This window comes from Plectropomus leopardus, chromosome 16, assembly GCF_026936395.1.
Source record: "Plectropomus leopardus strain MGB_pleo_1.0 chromosome 16, ASM2693639v1, whole genome shotgun sequence".
Lineage (NCBI taxonomy): Eukaryota > Metazoa > Chordata > Actinopteri > Perciformes > Serranidae > Plectropomus > Plectropomus leopardus.
The window spans coordinates 21,938,392-21,962,790 of record NC_142191.1 but is presented as its reverse complement, the minus strand read 5'-3'; the positions used below and the strand labels follow the sequence as shown (position 1 = coordinate 21,962,790).

The 24,399-nt window shown below is 37.3% G+C and overlaps 1 protein-coding gene across 7 annotated transcripts in view; it reads right to left on the bottom strand.

Annotated features, from left to right (window-relative positions):
- LOC121955594 (DNA (cytosine-5)-methyltransferase 3A-like) overlaps positions 1-24,399 on the bottom strand; it is a 67,037-nt gene that overhangs the window by 31,216 nt on the left and 11,422 nt on the right. For 4 of the 7 annotated variants that reach the window (XM_042503620.2, XM_042503623.2, XM_042503622.2 and 1 more), the window contains exons 3-6: positions 19,732-19,839; positions 9,291-9,414; positions 8,910-8,947; positions 8,643-8,759 (exon numbers count right to left, since the gene is read on the bottom strand). In XM_042503620.2, coding sequence (XP_042359554.2) covers positions 8,643-8,759; positions 8,910-8,947; positions 9,291-9,414; positions 19,732-19,839 — 387 coding nt within the window. Of the gene's footprint in view, positions 1-8,642; positions 8,760-8,909; positions 8,948-9,290; positions 9,415-11,595; positions 11,785-19,731; positions 19,840-24,399 lie in introns of those variants that run through there. The other 3 variants (XM_042503626.2, XM_088089460.1, XM_042503625.2) reach the window with 2 other exon arrangements.

Here is a 24,399-nt window from a genome sequence, read left to right as displayed (position 1 = left end):
TTAAAAACTATTTTACTTCAGCTAATATAGGAACAATCTTGCCACGAAATAACTTCTTGACGACAGAATCAGTTTGCAACACTTCCTGTTTTAAAAAAAAACCTTAAGCATACATTTCCTCACGCACTTACATTCTCTGCAACACATGCACACGTGGAAAAGAAAAGAAAATAACTTACAGGCCGAACATGGCAGCTCTGCAACTGCAAGCCTTCCTCCCTGGCTCTCTTTCTCCCTGTCATTTTCTTCGTCTCTCTCTCTCTCACCTCCTCCTCCTCCTCTTCCTCTCTGTGTGTCTCTCCTCGGCTAAACTCTCCCTCAAGCCTTCTTTACCCTCTCCCTCTCCGCTGATTGGCCACAGCAGTGAAGTATGTGATTTACTGGCTCCTTCACCTAACAGATGTTTAGGTGAATTTCAACAACACACACACACACACACACACACACAGATGCACAGTGAGCAGTGGTGTAGAGTTATGTCTGGTAGCTCCGGGGGTTTAAGGGTGATGACGACACACATACACACACACACACACACAAATCAAGGCTAGTGTTTACATGTGTGTGTATGTGGTGTGTGTGCGTGCACTAAGGTCAAAGGTTAGGTAAGCCTCAGAGTCGACAAGGCAGTAGGATGTGTTAGGGTCAAGACCTCACATACATACACGGGGTGAACACAAAAACATACACATTACTGTGAAATGCAGTTACTCAGCGCATCACATGAGTTTAGAGTTACAAAAAGAAAAATAAAGTGAAATACAGAGGAACGAACTCCTTTAAGTGACTAGACAGATTTAAAATTATTTTCTATATGTGTGTGTGTATTTACGGCTGCAATGATTTGCTTTTTGGCCACTGGGATCAGAAGACCCCCAAATTAAACTGGAAAGACACCAAACTGTGACTTATATTTGGCTGCTAGATGTTCAAATTTTTTCAGTAGCTAGCAGCTGGCTTAATCTGTTTGCCATCCATTCCCGGTAAGGTAATGTATGTTGGGTTTATCTGAGGTTTTTACTTGAAAAAAAATGACACATTGCTTCTGGAAATAAAATGTAACACTTCTTTCTAATATACAGGTGTGCAAACTCTGGCAGATGGAGCGCAAACAGTGTCCTGATATATTATAAGTGACAATGATTTGCTGTTGCTTTGAAAAAAGACTGGAGGTGCACTAAGCTTTACCAAAATAGAGCCAGTGGGACAGTTGTTGAAATAAGCAACAATATGCCTAGTCTGTTCATTGAAGCATGAAGCAGGTTAAGATATCTTACTTGGAAAACACTGGAACAATCTGATATTCACATCGTGCCCAGTTAGGGCGAGGTCTGAGAGTAAAAACAAAAATGAGCTTAAAGAGGCAAAAAAAAGCTCTACTGAGCTGCAGACTTAGTGATCTATGTCTGTGGGCTTATCCCTGCAAACAACATCTTTCACATTACCGGTAGTCATTCAACTCCTTGTAAATATTAAAAAGTTTTGATTAGAGAAGTTTTGAAAAGAGTTGATCAGGTCAGTAATTTTCTGCCTCACAAGACAATGGAGTAGGCCCCACTGTGTTACCAACCAGTGCACATAAGGGGCACAATGACGGTTTGCTTAGTGGGTAAATTTTGGGATGCATGTAACAAACAAAAAAAAACAGGGTTGCAATCTCACAACAAGTACCAAAAAGCAAACTTGAATCGTTCACACATAGTTGAGCAGGAGTAATAGTTTAAGTTAAAAGCCTTTATTGGTTACAATGGAGTTGCAAAGGGAATACCAATGAATGATTAAATTGAAATAAAAAAAAAAATTAAATCACTTTCAAGAGAAAAATCGAATATTTGTTGATTTTAGCTTTTCAGTTTGGATTTTGCTGCTTTACTTTGTCATATATGAGAGAAATATTTGGGGTGGTTTCGACTGTTGGTCAGACAAAACACGCATTTTGAAAATGTCACCTTAATTCAGGGAAATTAAAAAGGTGCATTTTTTTCTATTTTCTGACATATTATGGGAAAAAAATGATAATAATTGATTAATCAGTTAGCAGATTACTCAGTGATATAAAGTAATCTCTGGTTGCATGCAGCCATTAAATACATGATAGCTGGTAGCAGTAAAGAGCACCCACAAACGGGCATAGGTGCTCAAATAGCAGGGATGTGCAGAATGTATTGTAGCGAGACACTGATTGTAGCTGTTTTTGTTTAAAAAAAAAGTAAGGGTGCCTTTAATTTGTTTGTAATTCTGCCATTACTCATTGATCAGATATTAAAGAAAGTTTTAGCAAATATGTGTTTGACTAAGACTGCAGCTCTGCACATCATACTGAGTGGTTAGAGGTGAAAACAAGGTCACAGCTAAGAGTGTGCATGGAGTGTAAATCAGCTAAATTAAATCAGCACGAATGAGATTCAGGCAGTGTTTTTTTCTCTAAAGGGAGAAAAAAGTGCACCCTCTAATATATACAGTACACTATTCCTTCAGTGCTCAGTATTTATTTTCTTGGCTGTAACTTAAAACATGAAGTAAAAAGAAGCCAGATTTTCTTTTTCATCCCCAAATTGGAAAAGACTTTGCAGAGTTTACCAGGTTTCTTTGAGGCAGCAGCGAGATGGGATGTTGATGGGAGTGTTAACAGCTGGCTGCAATTCAACTGACAGAGCAAACACACACACACACACACACACACACACACACACACACACACACACACACACACACACACACAGAGAGAAACCTGGAACTGGTTAACCTCTTGTCTCTGTCACTGATTTCACCTCGTTCTCTCTCTCTGTCCGACATACACATATATACACACACACACACCGTACGCGCACGCGCACACACACACCGCACGCACGCACGCACGCACGCACACACGCACGCACGCACACATTCTCTGTTTGTCTTTTGCTTCCTCACTTGTCAAAATCCAACAGGCTACAAAAAGTGTCTCTTTCCTGGCTTTACATCTCACTTAAGTCTTTTATGTTTTCTCTTTCCCCTTTCTCTCATACCTTTATTTTCTTTTATTATTTTTTTCTCTACATCCCTCTCTGTTTTACTTCCTTTATTTCTTTTCCCTCTTCTGGAGCACTTCTGCTTTCCCTCTCCTTTTCAATCCTCCTCAGTTCATTAATTTTCCTTTGTTTAACTTTTTAATCTAAAAAGGTAAATAAGTATGTGATCATACAAATTATATGCTGATACACGTTTCTGAAGTCTAAGTTCTACCACAATACAAATAAACTTAAAACTCAGATTACTTAATTTAAAATGATGCTTGAAGCCAAGAAATTATCCAATATTTCCACGAAAAAAAAAAGCAAAGATTAGAGAAAAGTCCAAAAATATGAATACTTTTTTAAAAATGTTTATCATTTCAAGACGGTTCAGATTTATCTTGTAACCCTTTGAGTGAGTCCAGCCCTAATGTTGGGAACCACAGGACAAAAGTATTTCATGCCTCATTTCCACTGCATGGTTTGGCTCGACTGGAATCACCTACACTGACAGGGTACTAACTGCAGTGGAAAACGAAATTGAGAAAACCACCTGGTACTAACAGTGAATTAAGTCATGTCAACGGTGCAGTAGAAAGGAGGCATTAAGTACTTTAGTCCTGTGTTTCCCAACATGAGAGCTGGACCAGTTCAAAGGATCACAAGATATATCTGAGGGGTTGTGAAGTAACAGGTGCTTTTCTTTATTACGTTTTCCAGATAGTACCCCTCAGCGTAGGCAGTATTCTTAGCTGATCGTCATAGCTTCACCACGTGAAAATACCTTGACATCATCTTCAACTCGACACTCGCTGGATCCTTTCATCTGCAACAATGTCTGCAGTTGTACAGCATAGTGTAGACTGTAGATGTGCAGACTGCTATTTTTTACAATCATGATCAAATTAATACAAAAATTATGGACGCTATTGACAATAGTTTGGCTATGTAAAAATGGTGGGTTTATGCAGGATGTCCAATGCAGCGCAAGTGATGATTCTCTCTGACCAATAAGTGGTCTTCGGTGTTTTTACTTCACCTTTTAGGATAAACTCAGCTTGCTTGCAACCTCAACTAAGGTGGTACCAAAAAGTACTGCATACTATCCACAACTTTTGCTAATGGAAAAAAAACAAACAAGTCTAGCAGAGTAAAGCCTTGTCGCACCATGCAGTGAGCATGTGGCAGAGCTATATATAAAGTATCAGCTCTACCTCAACCAGCTACACCAACCATATGTGCTTAGAAATTATTGCATCAATACTAACAATATTAATGATATATGCCACATCTTTTATAGGGGGCATTCTTCTGCAGAATGAGTGCTTATACTTTTGTTACGTGTGTACATTTTGGTGATACTTCTTCAGTTTGACTTAAGTAGGATTTTGAATGTTGAAAGTATTTTTGAATTTATGGGCTGTATGGTCTTTCTACTGAAGACAGGGACTTGAGTACTTCTCTTACTGCCCAGTTCCTGTTTTTGCTTTGACCAAATTGTTAAACTTCCTTCCTTCCTTTGATTCTTTAAAAAATTATATAAAGAAGAACAAACCTTTTAGTCTCAGTTTCTTTCACGACACACATGCAAAACACACAGCACATCAACTATAGCTTTAGAGTAGGCGATGAATTAGACAGGAAGGACAGGGACAGGACTTAACAGGAAGTGACAAATGTGCTACCTCCCTCTCTGTCTCCAGCTGTTTGGCCTGCATGCAACATTCAGAAGATAAGCTGGTATCAGTTTGACCAACTTGTTAACACATGATTCAAATACGCACAGTGGTGGAAGAAGTACTCAGATCCTTCAGTTTAGTATACGTATTAATATATATGTATATATATATATATATCATTTTCAGATTAAACTATAGTCTTAATTTAAGTCATGTAGATCTGTTGTTGGTGATACATCAAAGATATAAAAGTATACTTTATAAATATATTTAAGGTCAGTGGTAATAGGTATGAAAAGGTCTGACACCTGTGTATCCATCAAACTGCAACAGAACAAGTTCAAACAAAAGAGAGAGGAAACTGCAGCCACATGTACTCAGTTGATCTATTAACCTCTCTCTTCTCCCACCCCTTTTTTACTTCACACACTCCTACATCCCTGTGTGTTTCAGCCAGCAACGTCTGTCAATCAACTTGAATGAGTTTCTCTCTGATGACCACAAAAGCACACATCCTGTCTCTCTCACTCATTCGGTCTTTCACTTTTACATTTCCTTGTGCACGCACGCTATCTTGCATCTACTGACATTTACTCACACACACCTCATGGCTTCTATAGGTTACAACATAGCAGCACAGTATTTTCTCAAGTGTGTTATTGTGTGTTCTCTGTACACTTGTGCAGGATATTTATATTAGACATATATGTGCATGAATGTGGGAGCATCTTTTTTAAATCTTATATAATAAATGAATAATGTAATTATTAATGATTATTTTTGCAGAAAAAAAAACAGTCAACACAACACCCTTTTGTGTTGTTATGGCAAACTCTTTAGCAAACACTTGCCTATTTAAACTTCCAGCAAACATAGAGCAACATCAGTTATGTTCCTGCTCAACAGGTAAATTTAAATCCTCTTCTATAAAATCGAATAAAATGATGAGGTGATTGTCTCTTTTCTGTCTCCAAAACTGCCATTTTGGCTGCAGCTTCCTAGTTTGCTAGTAAGCTAGCTAATTCCACCATGGTGTTATGCTAACGTTACATCAGTTACAGAAAATAAAACGAACAAAGTTTCCTGCTCTGTGACATAAGTGTGTGAACGAAGCATTACTTTGTTTAATTTATTCATGTAGCGGCTGGATAGTTAGCTATCTATCTTGCTAATTCCACAGGGCTGTCATGCTACACTAGTTACAGAAAATTAGTAATACAACGGCTCTGTCAGGGCCTATTTATTTTTGAAGAGCAACAGCCAATGAGAAAACACCAATATTCAGGTCATCAGTCACTTTGACTGATGGTGTAACTTTATCACTGACTCAGTCACTGACAGACTTTTGCATTTATAGGGCTCGCCTCACCTCTGTGGTCCAGTCAAAATTGTGTAGTCGCTCAACTAATTTGAAAAACTTGGAATTATGACTTGGTCAAACATTTTTGACCAAAAACTTGAGGTTAGACGGAAAATAAAGAGGCAAATTGAAGTAAAATGGATCGTGACAGTCGACCACCAAAAGCCGACTGCACACAATATGCCGTGGTTTCTCGAGGGTCAACTGAAACACCTTAACGCCGTGTTCTAATTAAGAAAGATGTAGAAAAATAAGTTAGTGACAGGGCAAAAGTTAGGATTTAAGAAATTAAGTCTAGATTCCTTCTGGAGAGCCTCTGTAAAATTATGTGAATATTTTAAAAAAGGAAACTAATTTCATAGTTCAATCTTTCTTAACAGTTCAAATATCAAGATCTGCTTTAAAAATGGTAACGTGAAAAATATAAACGTAGACTCCACTTGATGTCAGTAACCCCCCCTAGATTTCCAGAAATGTTACTGAGGACATGACTTTGTTTGCCTAAATAGTACCTGTCCCCCACAGCCCTGTCAAAAAAGGGTAGAGACACACTGTCTTTATAGCAATGTTGGAGTGCTGCATGTACCACTGGTGCACTCAAGGGCAATACATGTCAAAATCAACCTAAGTCGAATTCTTTATAAAAAATATATAAATGGTGCATGACAGCCACTGAAAGGCAAAGCACCACTTTCACATTTATTGCCACTTCACCGTGTCGAGCATTGTGTAAATGTCACTGCAGACAGCCAATGAAATTAAAAGAACACACACTCATCTTTCACCAGCCAACCGCGTGTCTGTATGAAAGGAAGTCCACTCCCTTCAAGTGTGAACAAATTAACTCTACAGAGAGGAGAAGGGCAGGAAGACTGCAAAACAAGAGTGTGATCATTGCTGAAAAACATATACATTTATATTTGGATGTTTGTTTTTGGGCTGGATTTACAGCTTTGTTATATATGCTGAAGATGTGGTCCGTTAGTATATGCCCATACATTTTCACACAAAATATTAGGCTGATTGATTAAGTAGTTTTATTATACATTTAAAGTCCCCCTCCAGACAAATTTATACTTTAATATATAAGTTGATATTGCATAAAATACACCCAAATGTTGTATGCTTTGCCTTGTGCTGGTTTCAGCCATGTGGTGAAATCTTGGTTAATGGCCAGTTTTTATTAAAAATTGCATTTCCATATGTCATCCAAGGTACAGTGACAGCTATGCCGGTCGGTGTTCTTGGTTACGCTTTCCTGATCTGAGTGACATTAAGGCAAAAGGCATTTGGTATATAAATATTTTTCAAATAGATGTTATTAATTGTTTTGACATTTTACAATCCAACATCAGAAAGAAAAAATGTTCATAAATCCTACTTCTCATGTCTTAGTGTTTTTAAGACTTTTCAAAGGTTGACTTAAGACATTTTAATACCAATTAAGGCCTTATTTTTAGACTAATATATGCAATGCCTTTTAAGACTTTTTTTTAGGAAGCCTAATTTATTGTGCCTTTGGGTACATTTCAATCCAAGATTTAGGGAAGTGCACAGACATCACCCCCTTCAGAAGAGGAATGTGAAAACACATCTCTAGTGACAAATTTTGCACTGATACAAGCAGATATTAAGGTCAGACATTTTTGGGACATTAACATAAGAAAAAGACTTTTTAGAATGAAGGGGGACTTTTAAGTCCGGGTAAAGTGAATTCAGTGATTTGTTTCAAAATACATTATTAATGTTGAGAACTGATCGTTGAAAACATGTTACAAAGACCCTTTACTATATAGTGCTGAATTGTGGAGTTAGGCAGTTGACTGTTTTTTTCATCATTTTCCTGTTTTAAGATTTTGTGGGCAGGCCTAAAACCACAACTCGATGATGCAATAGAGCTATACTCTGCATAACCCGCCAATGACAATGTAGCAGTATAAACACCAGAAGCATTATTAACATAGTCCCACGATTGGGGCGTGGCCTTTGCTCCTCCAGCGGACACACCCCCAGCATTTCAGATCAGAGAATACTGTGCATTTTTTCATGATTTTGAGACCTTATTCTACATACTTGGCAATGTTTTTGGTCATTCAAATTAGGTCAGGTGTTTAATAACACATCTTTCTGTGATGTGACAAACTCAGAACACATTTAATTAACACTTTACCCGGACTTTAATAAAAGTTAAAAAAAAACAAAAACATGAATTGGGTTCCCTGACACATGAAATTTAACTGCTAATATTCAACATTTTTTAGCAATAATGTCCAACGCTGAGCACAATACACTTCTGTTGTTAAGGCTGATTTCTTATTTACTTGACCACTTAGTTCCAACTTCGTTCATGTTTTGGCTGCTTTACAATACAAAGCATCCATCTACAGATCCTATTAAAAAATTTATAATGGGCCAATTACACATATGCAGCAGACACTGTAGAGCAAAGATATTCCAAAATGAGAATGCAATCTGAAGCGTTACGTGAAAAATGATTATCTTTCAACTTTGATTTGTGGATTTTACTCTGAGCTCCAAAGCAAAAAAATAAAAGCCATGTTACTGTAGCTATAAGTTCACACAGACAGAGACCTTTTTCTCTCCCACCTCCATCTTCCAGCGGCTGAGCCATTCTTCTCTCTGTCTCCTGCTGATGTAGTATGGATCTCCAGCCTGGAAAGTCACTCTTGGGACTGGCCTCCTCCGCAACCTGCCAGTCTCACCCTGCATGTACATACACAGAAAAAAGCTTGTTATTATATACTTTCTCTTAAATCTGCTTGTACTACAAGAGAGGGTTTGTCTTTATTTTTTAATGTTAAAAAAAAAAACCCAAAAAAACGTCAGAAGTAGGGTGGCAACTGTTTTTCTCACCTCTCTCGGGGAGTCGCAGTTTCTGTCATCTGGCTCGTCTGCAGGAGAAGAAAAGTTTCAGGAAATGGCCCATTTGTACAGACTTAACAAGAGGTTTAATGAGGAGGTAAAGTCATGGTTTTCATCACTTTGCCCCGGCATCGATATTTAAAAGTTGAAATGCCCCCAAACACTGCAATCTGAAAGTCATTTGACCTTTTTTTTTTTTTTTTTTTAAATTAGCCACATTATAATTGTAACTTTTCACATTCTTAAAGTAGCTAAAATGTCAGGAAGTTAGCTGTTGTGGTTTCTGTATATAAAGTACACATTTTAATTGCTGTATATATGACCAAAGTCATATTATATTAACAATTATATGACTTTGCATTAAATCTATACCCTTATTCTTCTCGGTTTGCTCTAGTTTCCGACGCCCACGCTTCTTGCGAGGGGAGGGGGAGGGCTCCGGCTCCTCAGGCGGGGTTGGGGGAGCGTTTGCACAGGGGTCAGAGGTCGCCATCTCCTGGGAAACAGACGGAGCACAGTCTAGGTCTGAGAAAACTGCTGCTGGCCCTCGTCTGGACTCATCAAAGGACTACATAGACATAATAACCATACCCACACACACACACACACACACACACACACAAACTCATGCATATACACACAATCAAAGAGCTTCTGCAATACAAGCACATACCTATTAGTCTGCCCTTGTTAGTACAATGCAGAGCAGGTACACCCAGCAGAGTGTGTCTGCATTAAATCAGTATAATAAACACCCTCAGCTCCCATTAACACACGCACACGCACACACTTATAGGATAAGAAGGGGAGTGCTGTTGATGTCGTTAACAGTGCTAATGGTTAATAAGCACATGTGGGAAAAACTCCTAGTATTAAATTACATTTAATGCAAAATAACCTATAAGCTACAGTAAGCTTAGAAAATCATTTTATTCTTTCCAATCAAAGTATCGTAATTATACTGCAAAAAATTGAGATGACAGTGTGCGGTTTGTTTAATTATGCACTCAGACACAATCTCCTGTGTACTCTCATCTCTCTAATTCAATGGTTAATCCATTAGCTCACCAGCATTAACAACGCTAAACTCTGATCATGGTTCTGCTCTGAGAGGCCAGCAAGATTTCAGAGTGTGCATGTCACTGACAGGCCGACAGATTTTATAGATTGGTAGTTAGAAAGTGGAGAGCAGGAGTGAATGTCAAGCTCAAAGGCTGTGCTTACGCTAGCTAGCACTAACAAGCCCACAAAGGCTGTAATGAGCAGGTGAGAAGGCCTGTAAAAGGAAAAGAACACAAAAGGTGACCAGAACGGCCTCGGGACAAAGTTAACTACACCGACACACACTTTTAACACTGTGTACTTAAACAGGAACAAGGGTTTAAAAAGTAGGTGGATTTTTTTTAGTGCCCAAAATATTCCACCTATACACAAAAATGTCTATTTTTTCATTAATGTGTTCATGCTTTTGTGTAAAAATAAGAGTGGTAACAGAGTGTTTAATGTCTTCAGTCTATATTAGGGACTGGGGGAAAAAATCAATACAACATAGTATTGCGATATTTATGTGTGGCAATATCGTATCGGTACACGGCTGCCAAGTATCATTTTTTGTATTATATAATTAATCAATATAACAAATACAAACTAAACTCCTGCTGCACTAGAAAGAATAAAAAAATATATTTTAAGTTAAAACAGATGCTGACAAAGTTTTACTATTGGGACAAAATTTGCAATTAACAAAAAGCAATAAACTGCAGTACTTGTTTTCACAATACTTAGCATAATGCAACACAATTAAGATCACAACAATATTGAATTGTGACTTAAGTATCGTGATAGTATTGTATTGTATTGTATTGCGGGGCCTCTGGTGATTCCCACCCCTAGTCTGCATACGGAGGACAGTAGAGCCCTTCAGCTATAAATATTATTTTTGTGTTTTTAACTAACAACGTTGCAATGTATTACTGAATAAGCAGCACATCACAATCCAAAAATGCTTTACATAAGAATGAGATCATTACTATATCAGTTCTCATGTAGGTGTGTTTTAACTGTAAAAATGTGTAAATGTTGAAATTCACAGCAGATAAACAAATATGTTCATTTAAACATTGAGGAACATTGAGAAATGAACTGCTGAAACAAAAGTGAAGTGACTTGACTGGAAAGATAAAAAAATAATACTTCTATTTATAGCATTTCATCCATAAATCTCAATTAATTGCAGAAAACATAAAATACACAAAACATTCAAACTAAATGAATTAAAACAGTCAACTATGTTCCACCCCTTAAGTTAAGTTGTTGAAATCAGTGTAAAGCTTGCTATGTAAAAATCAACCAGCAGCTTTGAAATATATAAATTGTGAACACCAAATTACTACAATAACTTAGCTCAGATGACTTTTAAAACTGTGCGCACAAAACAATCAAAATGATGGTATGAATTAGCCAGGATGAACCTTCATTTAACATTAAATTAAAAATGAGTGCACATGGGCACATGCAGTACCATCACGTGCCCGTGATGTGAACACATGGCCGTACATTTATGGCCCCCCCCCTCCCCAAAATGAAATTAAAGCTGCATTAAGCAATGTTTTACCATTACAGTATGAGGCTAAAAGACTCCTACAGCTAACTTTTAAGCAAACAACTGACTACTTACACTTTCAGCAGAAACAGAGGAATCTGGACTTGCAGTCATCTTTTTGGCCACATGTCGAATGTAAATTCAATTCAGCTCCTGAGAAAAATGTCTTTGGATTGCTATATGTTCGACGTTTCTTCAGCCACTTCGCCTCTTCGCCATTTTGCGCTAAACAGGAAGTGTACAGCCGGTTTGTGTGAGCCGACTGTACACTTCCTTTTGTGAGAGCAGGTGCATTTGTTGGGTGTCATTCGGGCCGATGAACCAAAACTATGACCTTGATGCAACTGCAGGTTACAGTGATGATTCACATTACAGGGAATCATTTAGTTTGACTATTAAATATATTGCTTAATGCAGCTTTAAAGTTGTGTTGAGAGAATTAACTTAAAGATTAAGGAAAAACAAACTGTAACACTTTCGGGTGCAGAGAATAGTAATTGCACTTAAGAGTTAAACTCACACACAAACACAGACAGTACCTCGTGCATGTTCACTGGTGGTTTTTGTTGTCTTTCACCTTTTCAAACTACTTCTGCACTTCCTCTTTTCTCATCATCTAACCTTGATCTTTGAATGACAGACAGTGTGGAAAGTACCTGACTCTACTCTCTCTAACTTGAGCTGTGTGCACAGTAAAGCAATCCAACCAAGGACGGTTTTTAGGTTGAATGAAACTCTGATGATACCCAAAGGGAGGCTGAAGAGGGAACAGGATGTAGCAAACCATAAAACAATAGTGCACCAAAAATAATAAAATAAGCAGTCACACTAACTTAATATAGCAAATAAATGCATGATAGGCCAAAATGTATTGTAGCTGTTTCCAATATCGGATAGAAGTAACACATATGTTTCAGTTATTAGTTCACGACACAGTAGATGTGAATCTCGTCCAGATTATGTTGGACATAAAGTATAAACTGAGCATGCAGCCTGCTCTGTGTCCTACTTTATTTACATCATCAGCCAGAAAAAAAAAACACAGTCAACTTCTGCTACATTTTTTTTTTACTCTTCAACTTCATGTTGAAGACTTCTTATGTTTTTAATTACAATTCTTTAGTTTGCTTCAGTTTTTCTAGCTAACACTTGGAATTACTAGGGATAGCTGCTGTGGCCATGTTGGCAAAAGTAGCTATCGCTAGTTTCTAGGTTAACTGAGTATACGAGCTATCTAATGATAAAGTTATTTCGCAAAAGCAAATACAGATAAAGCTGTAATCTTACTTAACTGTGGCGAAAAATCACAAACAAGTTGATTCGATTTACCTACAGACTGCCATCTCTACTGATTAATTTTACCATTCCTTGCATAGTCTACAGAATTACAATTATCTTCAAAGAGTACAAAGGAAAGTGGGGACAGATGTATACGCACTGATCTAGTCTCATCTCAACTACACTCCACCAATGTATAAAGTGCACTTAACTCAAACTAATGCAGTCTAATACAACAGTCCTGCGATAAATGAATATGACATTCAGGTTTTTTTTTTAAACTATTTTAGAGAGGTGTTCATTTAACTGTGTGATCATTTTGGAAGCTGCAGTTTGCACAAGGTGCTTGAAGTGCTTTATGGGGTTCAAGTGATGAAATACCTTCAATATATATATATATATATTTTTTAACAAAGAGATTAAAAAGAAAGAAATTCAAATGAACTTCAAATGAACCACACAGTTATGTTCATAAATGCCATGTATAATTTCCCACAGCACAAGGTATCTGTGTGAAAAAACAAACAGAAGAAAAAAGGATTTTTTTTCCACACCACACACAGCATTTTGAAATTGCTGTTTAAGTCTCTGTGTAGATATTATTTATATTAAGTTAAAAAATAATAATTACAAAACAACAATCATATAAATAAAGAATAAGTACTAGTAAAAAATGTTTGACTTCACAAGTATTGCAACTAGTCAGCTTTTACAGACAACTTCTTTAAAAAAATGCACTGTCAACTACTTCTAAGGTACCTACCATATTTAGACTTTGCAGTTAGTTTAAAGCACTAATTTAGTGTCAAGTTTGGCTCTAGATGCTGAGATAAACAGATTTTGATCTCTGCTGACACACTCAGACACTCAATTTGGAGAAGCTAACTTATGACAGAGAAAAGGCTAGAGACCAAAAAAGGTCTTTAAAAACACATTAGATCAAATTATTTAACTACTTTTATAGTAGAGTTCATATTTAAAAGACCGTGAAATCACAGATTAGGGCGATGGTTTAATTCAAGTTTTTACAGTGTATGCAGTAATCCGACCTCCTAAACAACCTGTGATTACAGGATTTATTAGAAAGTTTGTTTATCTGTGTGGTTTGTAACACTGTACAGGACTGTGAAGAGGCATACAGAACCTCAACACAAGCTTGCAGCATGAGTTGTAGATTAAAAGGCCAAAGAAAGTAAGTTTTGTATGTACCACCCGCAAGTCATGACACTGTCTGTCCAACTCTGCAAACACAGCCACAGTTTCCGGCATGTCTCTATGCCCTTTGTGGTTTGGGCGCAACACAGAAAACACCAAAAGAGACCAGACTGAGCTGCACACATGCCAGGATCAAATTAAGAGCTTTGATTATCAAGTCATGCCTAAGATCTTAGGTTTCATGTGACAGTTCCAGCTTTACTCTGGATAAAATCTAGTTATTAGGGTGCATAAAAGGTTTTATTATCTATCAGTTGGTATCCTAACTGACTGTGACTGTGATGGGATTGTCATAGCATTGCATAAATGCTGGGAAAGTTGCCAATATATCTCTTTGGTCCTACTGTACTTCAAACTACTCTAAAATGTTTAAGCAAAAGCCACAAGCGCTCCACACACACACACGCATAAAAACCCCCACCAGCTGCTCCACACATGGTTCTGGTAGCAACAAAGGAGAGAGAAAAGAGGGAGAAAGGAAAGAATAAAGAGGAAGTGAGTGACACCTAACTTTAAAGCAAAAAAAAAAAAGAATACAACTTAACAGATGCCAGAAAAAATAATGAAGGAAAGGAAAAAGAATGGAAGCTTAAAATAGTTAAGGACCATCAAGTTAATATGTAGAATAGTTGGGGTTTTTTTTGTTGTTGTTGTTGTTTTTTGTGTTTGTGTGTGATGACTTGTGATGGAGGTGAACGAGTGACTGAAGAAGAGAAAGTGAGGCTCCCTCCCTCTCCATTTCTGCTCTCTATAGTTAGACAGCTCCACCCTGAGATCCACACAATGGCTCTATCCCTGGATACACTCCACAATGTGTGTGTCTGTTTGTTTGTGTGCATGTGTGTGTGTGTGTGTGTGTGTTAATGGGTAACATACTGTTCGCTGGGAGTGAGGATCCTCTTATAGGTCTGTTCCACAACTACAAGATGTAATAATACTGCTACACTATAACTTTCATTGTTATTGCAAGTACTACCATCACTGATAAACATATGACAACTAAATATTTTCTACTACCAAAAGTATGGCTACTACTACTGCTACTATAGTCCTACTTATACAAATACTACTACTATTATACTACTATTGCCACTCTACTACCACTATGATTGGTATTATTACTACAACTATAATGCCACTATTATCCTACAATCAACACTATTACCACAATGATCACTACTGCTACGACTACTATTACACCACTACAACTACTGCAACTACAACAACTATTATAGTACCACTAACACGGCAGCAACTTTTACTAATACTAGCACTACTTTTAATTAATGCCTATGCTATTAATGCAAATACAACTACAATAAACAAAATTGTGCTATTACTTCTACTGCTACCAGTACTGCTTCTACTGCTGCATTTAGGTCACCACCAGTATTGTTGGGAGTACTATTATAGCCATTATTATGCTTCTAACAACATTATTATCACAAGTACTACAACTGCTGCTACTTCTACTACTACTACACTGCTACTACTTCAAATACTAGTACTATTATACTTCAACAACAACTAGGACAACTTCGATTACTCCTACTTTTAGAAATATGACACCAATATCATTACTGCCACTACGACTAAAAGTTCAACTGCTATTACACTACTACATTATGCAACTTTCAATATTATCATCACTACTCCTACAACTGCAACTGCTGCTTCTTCTAGTACTATTTCTTGTACTATTATACTTTTAAGAAATGAATGGCTACTTTGATAACTCCTACTGTTAGAGCTATTACATAACTATCGTTACTACAACCACTACTACTACGATAAAAAAAAACTTCTATTACTACTATTGTTATTACAACTAAAACCTTTAGTGCTAATATTATTCTCTTTCCAAAACTGCTGACTGCTGATTGACTATTATCAATATTGCTGCTTTTATTGCTACTCTCATTACCCTAGCTTTCAACACTACTATTGATACTATTACCATTACCACTTCTTTGCAACTTTTACTGGTAGTACTGTCATCTTATTCTACAACTACCACTACAGCTGGCACTACTATGAATATTGCTACTGCAATTACCCCTGTACCAATATCACTGCTACAACAACAAAATCTTCAATAAATATTACTGCTTTTATCACTACAGCTACTATTTTACCTTTTAATAAAAATATCTCTACTACTTTGGGTACTGCTTTTTCTACTTATACCATTACCACTGTTTCAGCAATTCTACCACCTTTACTACTGCCGCAAGTACTATTTGTGTATAACTCTGATTGATGGTGCTTCTTAAACAGTGCAGAACAAAAACACTAATTACTAACATGCAAACGTTTTGTTGCACGTCACACATAGTATGTTTTATCTATAGCCATGTGTGTTTTATACGTGCATGTGTGTTATATGAGTGAACATGTGTGACAGGACCCACATTAATACTGCCTACCTTGTCAGAGCTCAGACATCAAAGCATGATCAGACCTGCTCTCCTGCACACATGAACGCCCACACACAGATACACAAACTGCCACTTAAAACACACACACACACAGATACACACAGTCTCACATAACACACATAATGATACACACACCCTCTCACAGTTCACGCGGTACTTCTTTCTGTCTCGGATTGTTTGATCAGCTATATTGACTTGTTGATTCAACCACAGAGTTCAGTCAGCACAAAGATACACACACACAAAACACACACAAGGTGAGCGATAAGAGGATGAATGGAGAGAGAAACATAGAGGAGAAGTCACTGAGAGTGAAAAACTATCCAGTTTGGTGTCATGACAGTAATAATGGTGTGAATGGTGATTGGAAGGCTGCCAGTTCAAACCCCCAAAAGTCAAGCTAACACACAGGAAGTAAATAACACTTTCACCTGGTTTTAAAGAAACAGTACTCAGTTCTCTACTTTCCACATTTGCTGATAAACATGTATATTTGCAAAGCAGAAAAATCCAGCAAGAGCACCTGAGCAGGTATGAATTTCACATTCAGTCCATTATAGCTGCTCTGTAGTTTTAATACTTTGTCCTGCGATCAAAGCTTGTTATTGTTTGGTGACCAGTTATCAATCAAAAACTCTCAATACACAGGGCTTTCAGCAACTTAAGCGACATGATCTAACTTTTTGTCAACATGCTATTTAATTCTGCTCTTTGAATGAATGTTGAGTTAGAAGAACTAGTTGGGTTTATTGTGTCTTCTCATTATTTTAGGTCTATGTAAAGGTCTCATGAATGGTAAATGAAAACAGAACTGACTGAATTGTGTCTGTGATGATCTTGTTTATATGTAGTTCTTTTCTCGAGGGTCCAGTGTGTAGGATTTAAGGGCATCTATTGCCAAAAATGGAATATAATATTGATAACTGTGTTTTTATTAGTTTATAATCAGTGATGTTAGGTAGTTGATGAGGTGGATGTACTAAGTAGATGGGAAGGTTACTAAAGAGGAATTGGGTGTCTTTTCCTATTTATTCTAAAGGCTTTTTGGCTGATAGGTGGGTTTTCTGTTAACAGTCAGAAAAAGTGGTGGGTATACATTTTTTTTATTCATTTAACTTTTATTTAACCAGGTTGGTCCCATTGGGACTAAGAATCTCTTTATCAAGGGAGACCTGGCCACGACAGTCACCAGTGACAACATAAAGTTGCAAAGAGAGGCACAAAGGGAGACAAAATACAATTCACAGGCACTAAAATTTCCATTAAAAGATAACTATTTATGAGTCAAAAAAGAACTTTCTGGAAGTCAGTTGTACAACCAAACAGGCTAAAAACATCGACATCCTATAGACTCTGCTTCAATGTCTGTCATTTTAGATTTAACAACATTTAACAACACCAGTTCCTTGAGTTTCAAGTCATTCTGCAACAAATTCCAGGCTGAGGTTGCAGAAAACCTCAAAGCCCCTTTCCTAATTTCTGTCCAAGCATTTGGGACAGACCATAAAGAGGTGCTGAGAACACAATTAATACTTCTCTGCAAACACCCTTCACTATACAGTACTTCACAGTCTTACCTTAGAATGAGCCATTAATATCTACATATGGAACAGGGCCATTTACATCTACAAAAATGTAAATGGCCCATATCTACATATGGGCCATTAACATTTTTTGTATTTTAACGTTGGCTACTGTAGTTATCCTACACGCTTCTAAACTAGCCACCGATGTCTTTCGACGTTGATTGTGAGTTCAGGTGACCGACATTGAATGTTAAGATGTCTAATGCCAACGTCAACTGATGTAGAATACTGACAATAGATGACGTTAATATTATGTCGGTTGTAAGTTGTGTTGTTAGGCATCCAGCGTCTTCCAAACGTCTCTTGCCAACGTCATTTTGACAAAGAATAACAACATTCAATCGTAAGATATGAAGAACAAAGTCCCAAAGGTTGCAGAACTTCACGATGTAAACGTTCACACAATGTGCAAGTCTAACGTCATTAGACATTTAAATAATCATCAACCCAATTTTCACTCCAATCAAAATAATATCTGACCGACTTAAGACTTTAACATCTTTCTGTCATCCTTTTGATGTCTGGTGCCAGCAGGGTTGGCACACAAGAGATGTTTCATTTTTGCAACTAGATGTCAATAAATCTTACACACTGGACCTTTAAGAGTGTCTTGCAAAATACTGTATCTTAACATCACATGACACTTAATTAAATAGATATATTCTTGATAATATACAATTTTTAAATCAATCAAACAGGATTTGAAAAACAAAAAATATGTGGTAAAACCAAGAAAAAATAGGTCAGGCACAGGGCAACAAAGGGATAAACAATCAACAAGATGAAAACCAGGCAATATCTTTGCAAAGTGAGCTACAACTTCATTTGGAGATAAAACCGAAACCTGCAATGTTTTCTCGTTGTACCACAAGGTCACAAAACAATAGCAACCATGGCAGGTCAAAGTTGGTGGAGGTTTACACTCTGGCATCCTTGTGGCCTAAATTTGTTTTCTCCTCCAAATAAATTTGACAAACAGACTCTGATCCTGTCTGATTGTCTGACTGCTCAAGCTTGTAGCCCCGTCTGACTTATTTTTAACACTGTTGCCACACTCTGCAAATTCGGCCATTAGTTTAGTGAGTACAATGTTATCATAACTCATAGAACATTTGAGGTTCAGTTCTGATAGATCTTACTTTTTCATAAATTTCAGCCTTAAGCAAAGTGGTAACAGCAAGTCCATTGAAAATACGGGATATGGAGCCAGAGTGACAAATAAAAAATTATGAGGGAATGAAGCTAGCATTACGTTTTGAGAGGGAGAGTATATGCACTGACTGTTCAGCCCTGCAAAACAGTCAACACAAAGGGGAATCCCTGTTCTTAAGACACACTGCTAGCGAAAAAAAAAGTCTCAATGTAACATGTACAAGCAAAAGAAAAGCAACCAAGAAAAGCTGCTGTGAAGTGGCAAGTGCTCTGTCACGTTATCTGTCAAACACTCTCAAATGTGACACTGTGTCCTCAGATTTATGTGTTATTAGAAAAAAAAAGCTGAGCAAACTGCCACTCAGCAGCTCGCAGGTGTGAAAGCATTAATGTGAAGCAAAAGTGTTCCTGGAAACAGAACATGTTTAACATATCTTTTCAGGCTAGACAGGGAGATTTTGTATAGGTGAATAGGTAATCAATCACTCAGCCACAGTGTGGGGTATAAAAGGCCGACGACAGCCTATAATTACAGTACTCACAGGAAGCAGCTGTTTGCGTTTCCTGCCAGGACGACCCACTCTACGCTTGGTGCGGGGGCTCGCTGGCGTCCCCTCTTCTGGACTGTCATGGTCTGCTCCGTCTTCGCCCTGGACAATTACAGAGAGGCCACATCAAACACTGAGCCAAGCAAATGACTGTATGAAGTTATAATTGATGTCAGCAGTGAGGCCGCATTAAAGCAACAATGACTCAGGGAGATGTGATCAAGAAACACTGCGGGGCAGTGACTGGAAAATGGGGTAATATGAATAAAGGGCAACATAAGGTATCTGCAGCTTTTAGAAAGCCAAATTTCATACTTTTAATGAACATTTTACTCAAAGAAGCTGAACTTTAAAAACAAACTACTTTAAAAACAAAGATCTTAAAACCCAGCCAAGTCCTGATTCAAGAAAGCATTTCTCAACAACCTATAAATGGGCAAAATATGGAAGAAAAAACCAGTAAATTATACGTTTGCAGACATGAAACCCAGCTGTGTTTAGTAAAGCAAATGGGATATAGTTGGACTACTTCTAGATATCCTGTGGATTGATCTAAGGGAGGATACGCAGCACAAAAACTCCCACAAGATCAAAAATAAGTCATTAAATTTGGATCATTGTTTGAGGTGTGGTGGAAACCTTGATAACATAATACCTTTTCCCTGCACTGCCTTATATTGATTCTTCAAGTGAAGCTTTGAACCTAAATGAATTCATCACAGCAGTTTGATGCTCCGCTCGACTCACAGCAGAGACAAAGTGGTACCATACGGCAGAGTTGTAGAACAGTGGCAGGATAATTTTACAGTGATAAAGAGTAAAGTAAAAATAGCGTGCTGCAGCTGTGTGTTGACTAAATATTAAGTGTGTTGGGACAATGCAAAGTTAAAACCAGAAGGACTGTCTGTTGAGACCACTTTCTGTTTTCCCTTTTGATTTTTCTTTTATCAAACTACAGAACTTGTGTTGTTGGCAGCCCACTGGTTTTCAGGACCCCTTGCATAAAATATAGTACAAAACATGGAATAATTGCACTTTTACTACAGAAAAAACTCATAATCATATTGTACAAAATAGAACAGAGTACACAACCCTCATAATCTGGGGTTGAAATATCAACTATTTAGTTAATCTGATTTCAAGATAATTTGTAAAAAAAAAAATTAAAAAATGAAAATGTGTCCAAACAATAAAGAAAAAGGAAATCTGACTTTGTGTCTCTCCTGTAGTTTTATATCACGTATTTTGTAATTTGACTTGCTGTCTTGACAGAATTCAAAGACTTGCAACTCAAAACACATTCCAGTGGACCCTTGGGTTTTATTTTAGGGTGATACTCAAATGCCCATAAGTCTGCCAAAAGTAAACAAAAAATGATAGATATGTTTCCTGCTTGCCAAAAGATCAATCACAATATTTTTTATGAGGACTAGATCAAGTGTTACATACAACAGGGTATGTTTGAAAAGTTCTGGGGACCATTTCCTACTTATGTGAAATATATGGACCTATCAGGGTGAAGAGGAAGAATGAGTACTCTGTGATAGAAATCTCTCACTTGGGGCACCTGGTGGCTCAGTGGATGGAGCTGCATCCCATGTGCAGAGGTTGTGTCCTCTCCACAGCGGCCGTGGGTTCAATTCTGGCCTCAACCCTTTGCTGCATGCCACCCCCCTTCTCTCTCCCCCTTTCACAATTAAAATGTCCTGTCCATTAAAGGCTATAAAAGCCCCAAAAAATAATCTTTAAAAAGAAAAAAAGAAAATAAATCTCTCAACTAGGGTTATTTTGACCTCAATTTGCATGAAAATAATTTATGTTTGTATTGAAAGAAAATTTCGAATATACATATCAAAAAAAGACTTGCAACTCGGCTCGGACATTAACAACAACTAGTGACACAATAGGATGAAGATAAGGTAAGGCCAGATGCACATGTATGCAGCGGAAGACGTCTGCTTTTATTTTTAGAAACATGGCAGGTGAGGAGATGTTTTTGCTCTGGAATACAAGATATCTTGTATTGTTTTTTATTTTCAAATTACCCACAAAAGCACTGGTGTAAATGTTAAACTGTAAAAAAACTTGCAGATTTATATATGTGATCGGAAGTTTTACACCACATGTGTGAAAGGGGCTATAGATGAAGAAAATGTATTTAACGTTAAAGAGTCACCTGTCCAATACCTGATGCACTGAAGGTCAGTATTTGTGTATTAAAACACACATATATACATACAGATTTATAAGGCCTTAATTATTTCTGTAAATTTACTATTCTAGCTGTTACTCCGCTTAAACACAAAATGGCATTGATTTGGTCATTTGTTCACGACTTGAGACACAAGGTTTAGGACTTGAACTTAACTTCAAACAGTGAATTTATCCCAAGTCTATTTGCCTGATGATGGTAGGTGTTCTTGTTTTTCTGACAAAAAGATGAGTAAATAATACACACAAAAAGAGCCAATACAAAGATGAGAGGTTTGAGAGGAGGAGATTTCTCAGTAGAGAACTCAGCATACACAAATCACTGTCTGTTGGCCCCCTCACTATCAGTTACAAGGTACTAAAAAACACACTCATTCACACTCAGATTAGACAGTCTTTTTTCCCAAATCTGTAAAACTGCTCTCTCCCACACAGTAGTAATCTCTGGGTAGATGTAACCCCCCTCCCCAATAACGCTGTCACTTTCTATTTTTATATCAGCTCTAGGCAAAATTTGAGTTGCTGAGAGTCTCAGGTCTGTGCAAAATTGTTATTGGACCCAGGAGGACACGTGGTAGAGCTAAATACAAAAAGCAACACCTGCTGCATCTTTGGTTAAGCAGTCAAAACATATTTCATGTGAGACGCCTGTTACTTTAAGAGTATTTTAGCCAGAAGGAAGGAATTCGCCAGCCGCAGAGATTTTAATTATAGGCCTTTATATTCATATTTGAGCTCTCTTTATGTGATTTGCAGCCTCAGGCAGAAATTAAATAAATGTCACTGTTACAAGAGAACCATTAGACTCTTGTCGTGCTGAAGTGAACAAGGCAGCTTTAAATGTACCAATAAGGAGGAATATTGTTTTAAATCAAGTTTGCCCAACTTGTTTAAAGCTTTGTTAAGATAACAGACACAAATTGATCTATGCAGCAATCAAACAAATAAGAAGCCCACCAGAGTTTTTACGTTTGTACGTTGGGGTCCCATATAATTTAACTTTGGAGCAGTTTCTATTTGGTTTAGTATTTTAATATATATGTGTGCTGTGACCTTGCGTCTGTCTCATTCTCATGAAGGCCTTGAGGGAATTTTCTGAAATATGATACAAACTCCGCTTGGACTCAATAATAACCTGATTCGATTTTGGTGGTCATAGGTCAAAGGTTAAGGTCACTGTGTCCTTTTCATATTATTCTTGTGAATGCAATATCTTAAGAATACCTTGTGGGCATTTATTAAAATTTGGCACTTATAATTAGAGACCGCACATTCTTATTCAATGTCAATTTAATAGGCACAACTAATTTTTTATAAGATGCGAGTTTGTGCATGTTTTATTTATTTTTAGAGGGGAATATTATTTTATCTTAGTGTGAAACAAATGGGAAAGGTATAAGGTTTGTGAAAAGAGTTTTGTTTTTGTTTTTGTTTTGTTTGTTTATAGTAGCAGCCACAGGATTACTGGGTCATAGGGCAGGTGGAAAACCACAATACAGACAGTATGAGAAGATAAATGATAATGTATGTATATTTTTGTATACTTGAGTATCTTGTTTATGTCTGCTGTTTTATACTGTCCAAAGCCATGGACTGCCACTTCCACTTGAGGGATCATCCTTAACTTTATGATTATTGATTTTATTGGTCTGCTACAAGCATTTTATTTTGACCTCTATCTGGGAGAAAAAGAGAGAAATGGCATTGTATGAACAGATGAAGGCGAGAACTTTAAGAGGTCATGCGATTTTTTTGCTAACGGCATTGCTTTGACACTGTGATGATCCAACTGTATGGCTATAATTGCTAAATGTTTATTTCAGTTGTTATAAATATGTGCATTTGTCACAGCCACGGGTCTTGGGCTTGTGTGTAACTAAAGGTAATAACATTACCAAAATGTTTAATTACAAATTATAAATTCATTCATTTAAATTAAAAAAACAAAACTGTGCCTCTACTTCATACCTCAGGAACAAAAGACATCAGATACTTAATTGGTGACACTAATCTTGGGTGCACACGTTGAAAGTGTGCTGATTGTATAGATCTATAAGTTGTGTGTACAGCATCAACATTTTAGAATCATATTTCTTTGCAACATCCATATGTGAGGAATTGTCTACTGTCTTAAGACAAAGTATACTTGCAACTTGAATGGTTCGCAGAGGCATATAACTGCACGGTAGTAATTCTAGTTTAAGATTATTTTTAGGGCTTTATGTCTTTATTATAGCACAGTTGGAGAGTGACAGGAAAGTGGGGGGAGTAACACAAAGCAAAGGGCCGCACGTTTTACTCTGCCTTGTATTTCCATTAATTTCTTCCTCCCTTTCTCTTTCTCCTCTGCTGGACCCTCTGTTGCGGTGACAGTGGAGTGGTTGCTAAGGTGCAGAAACTGCTTAGCAACTGTCTCCGACGGGGCCGCCATGCTGACTAAACATTCTGATG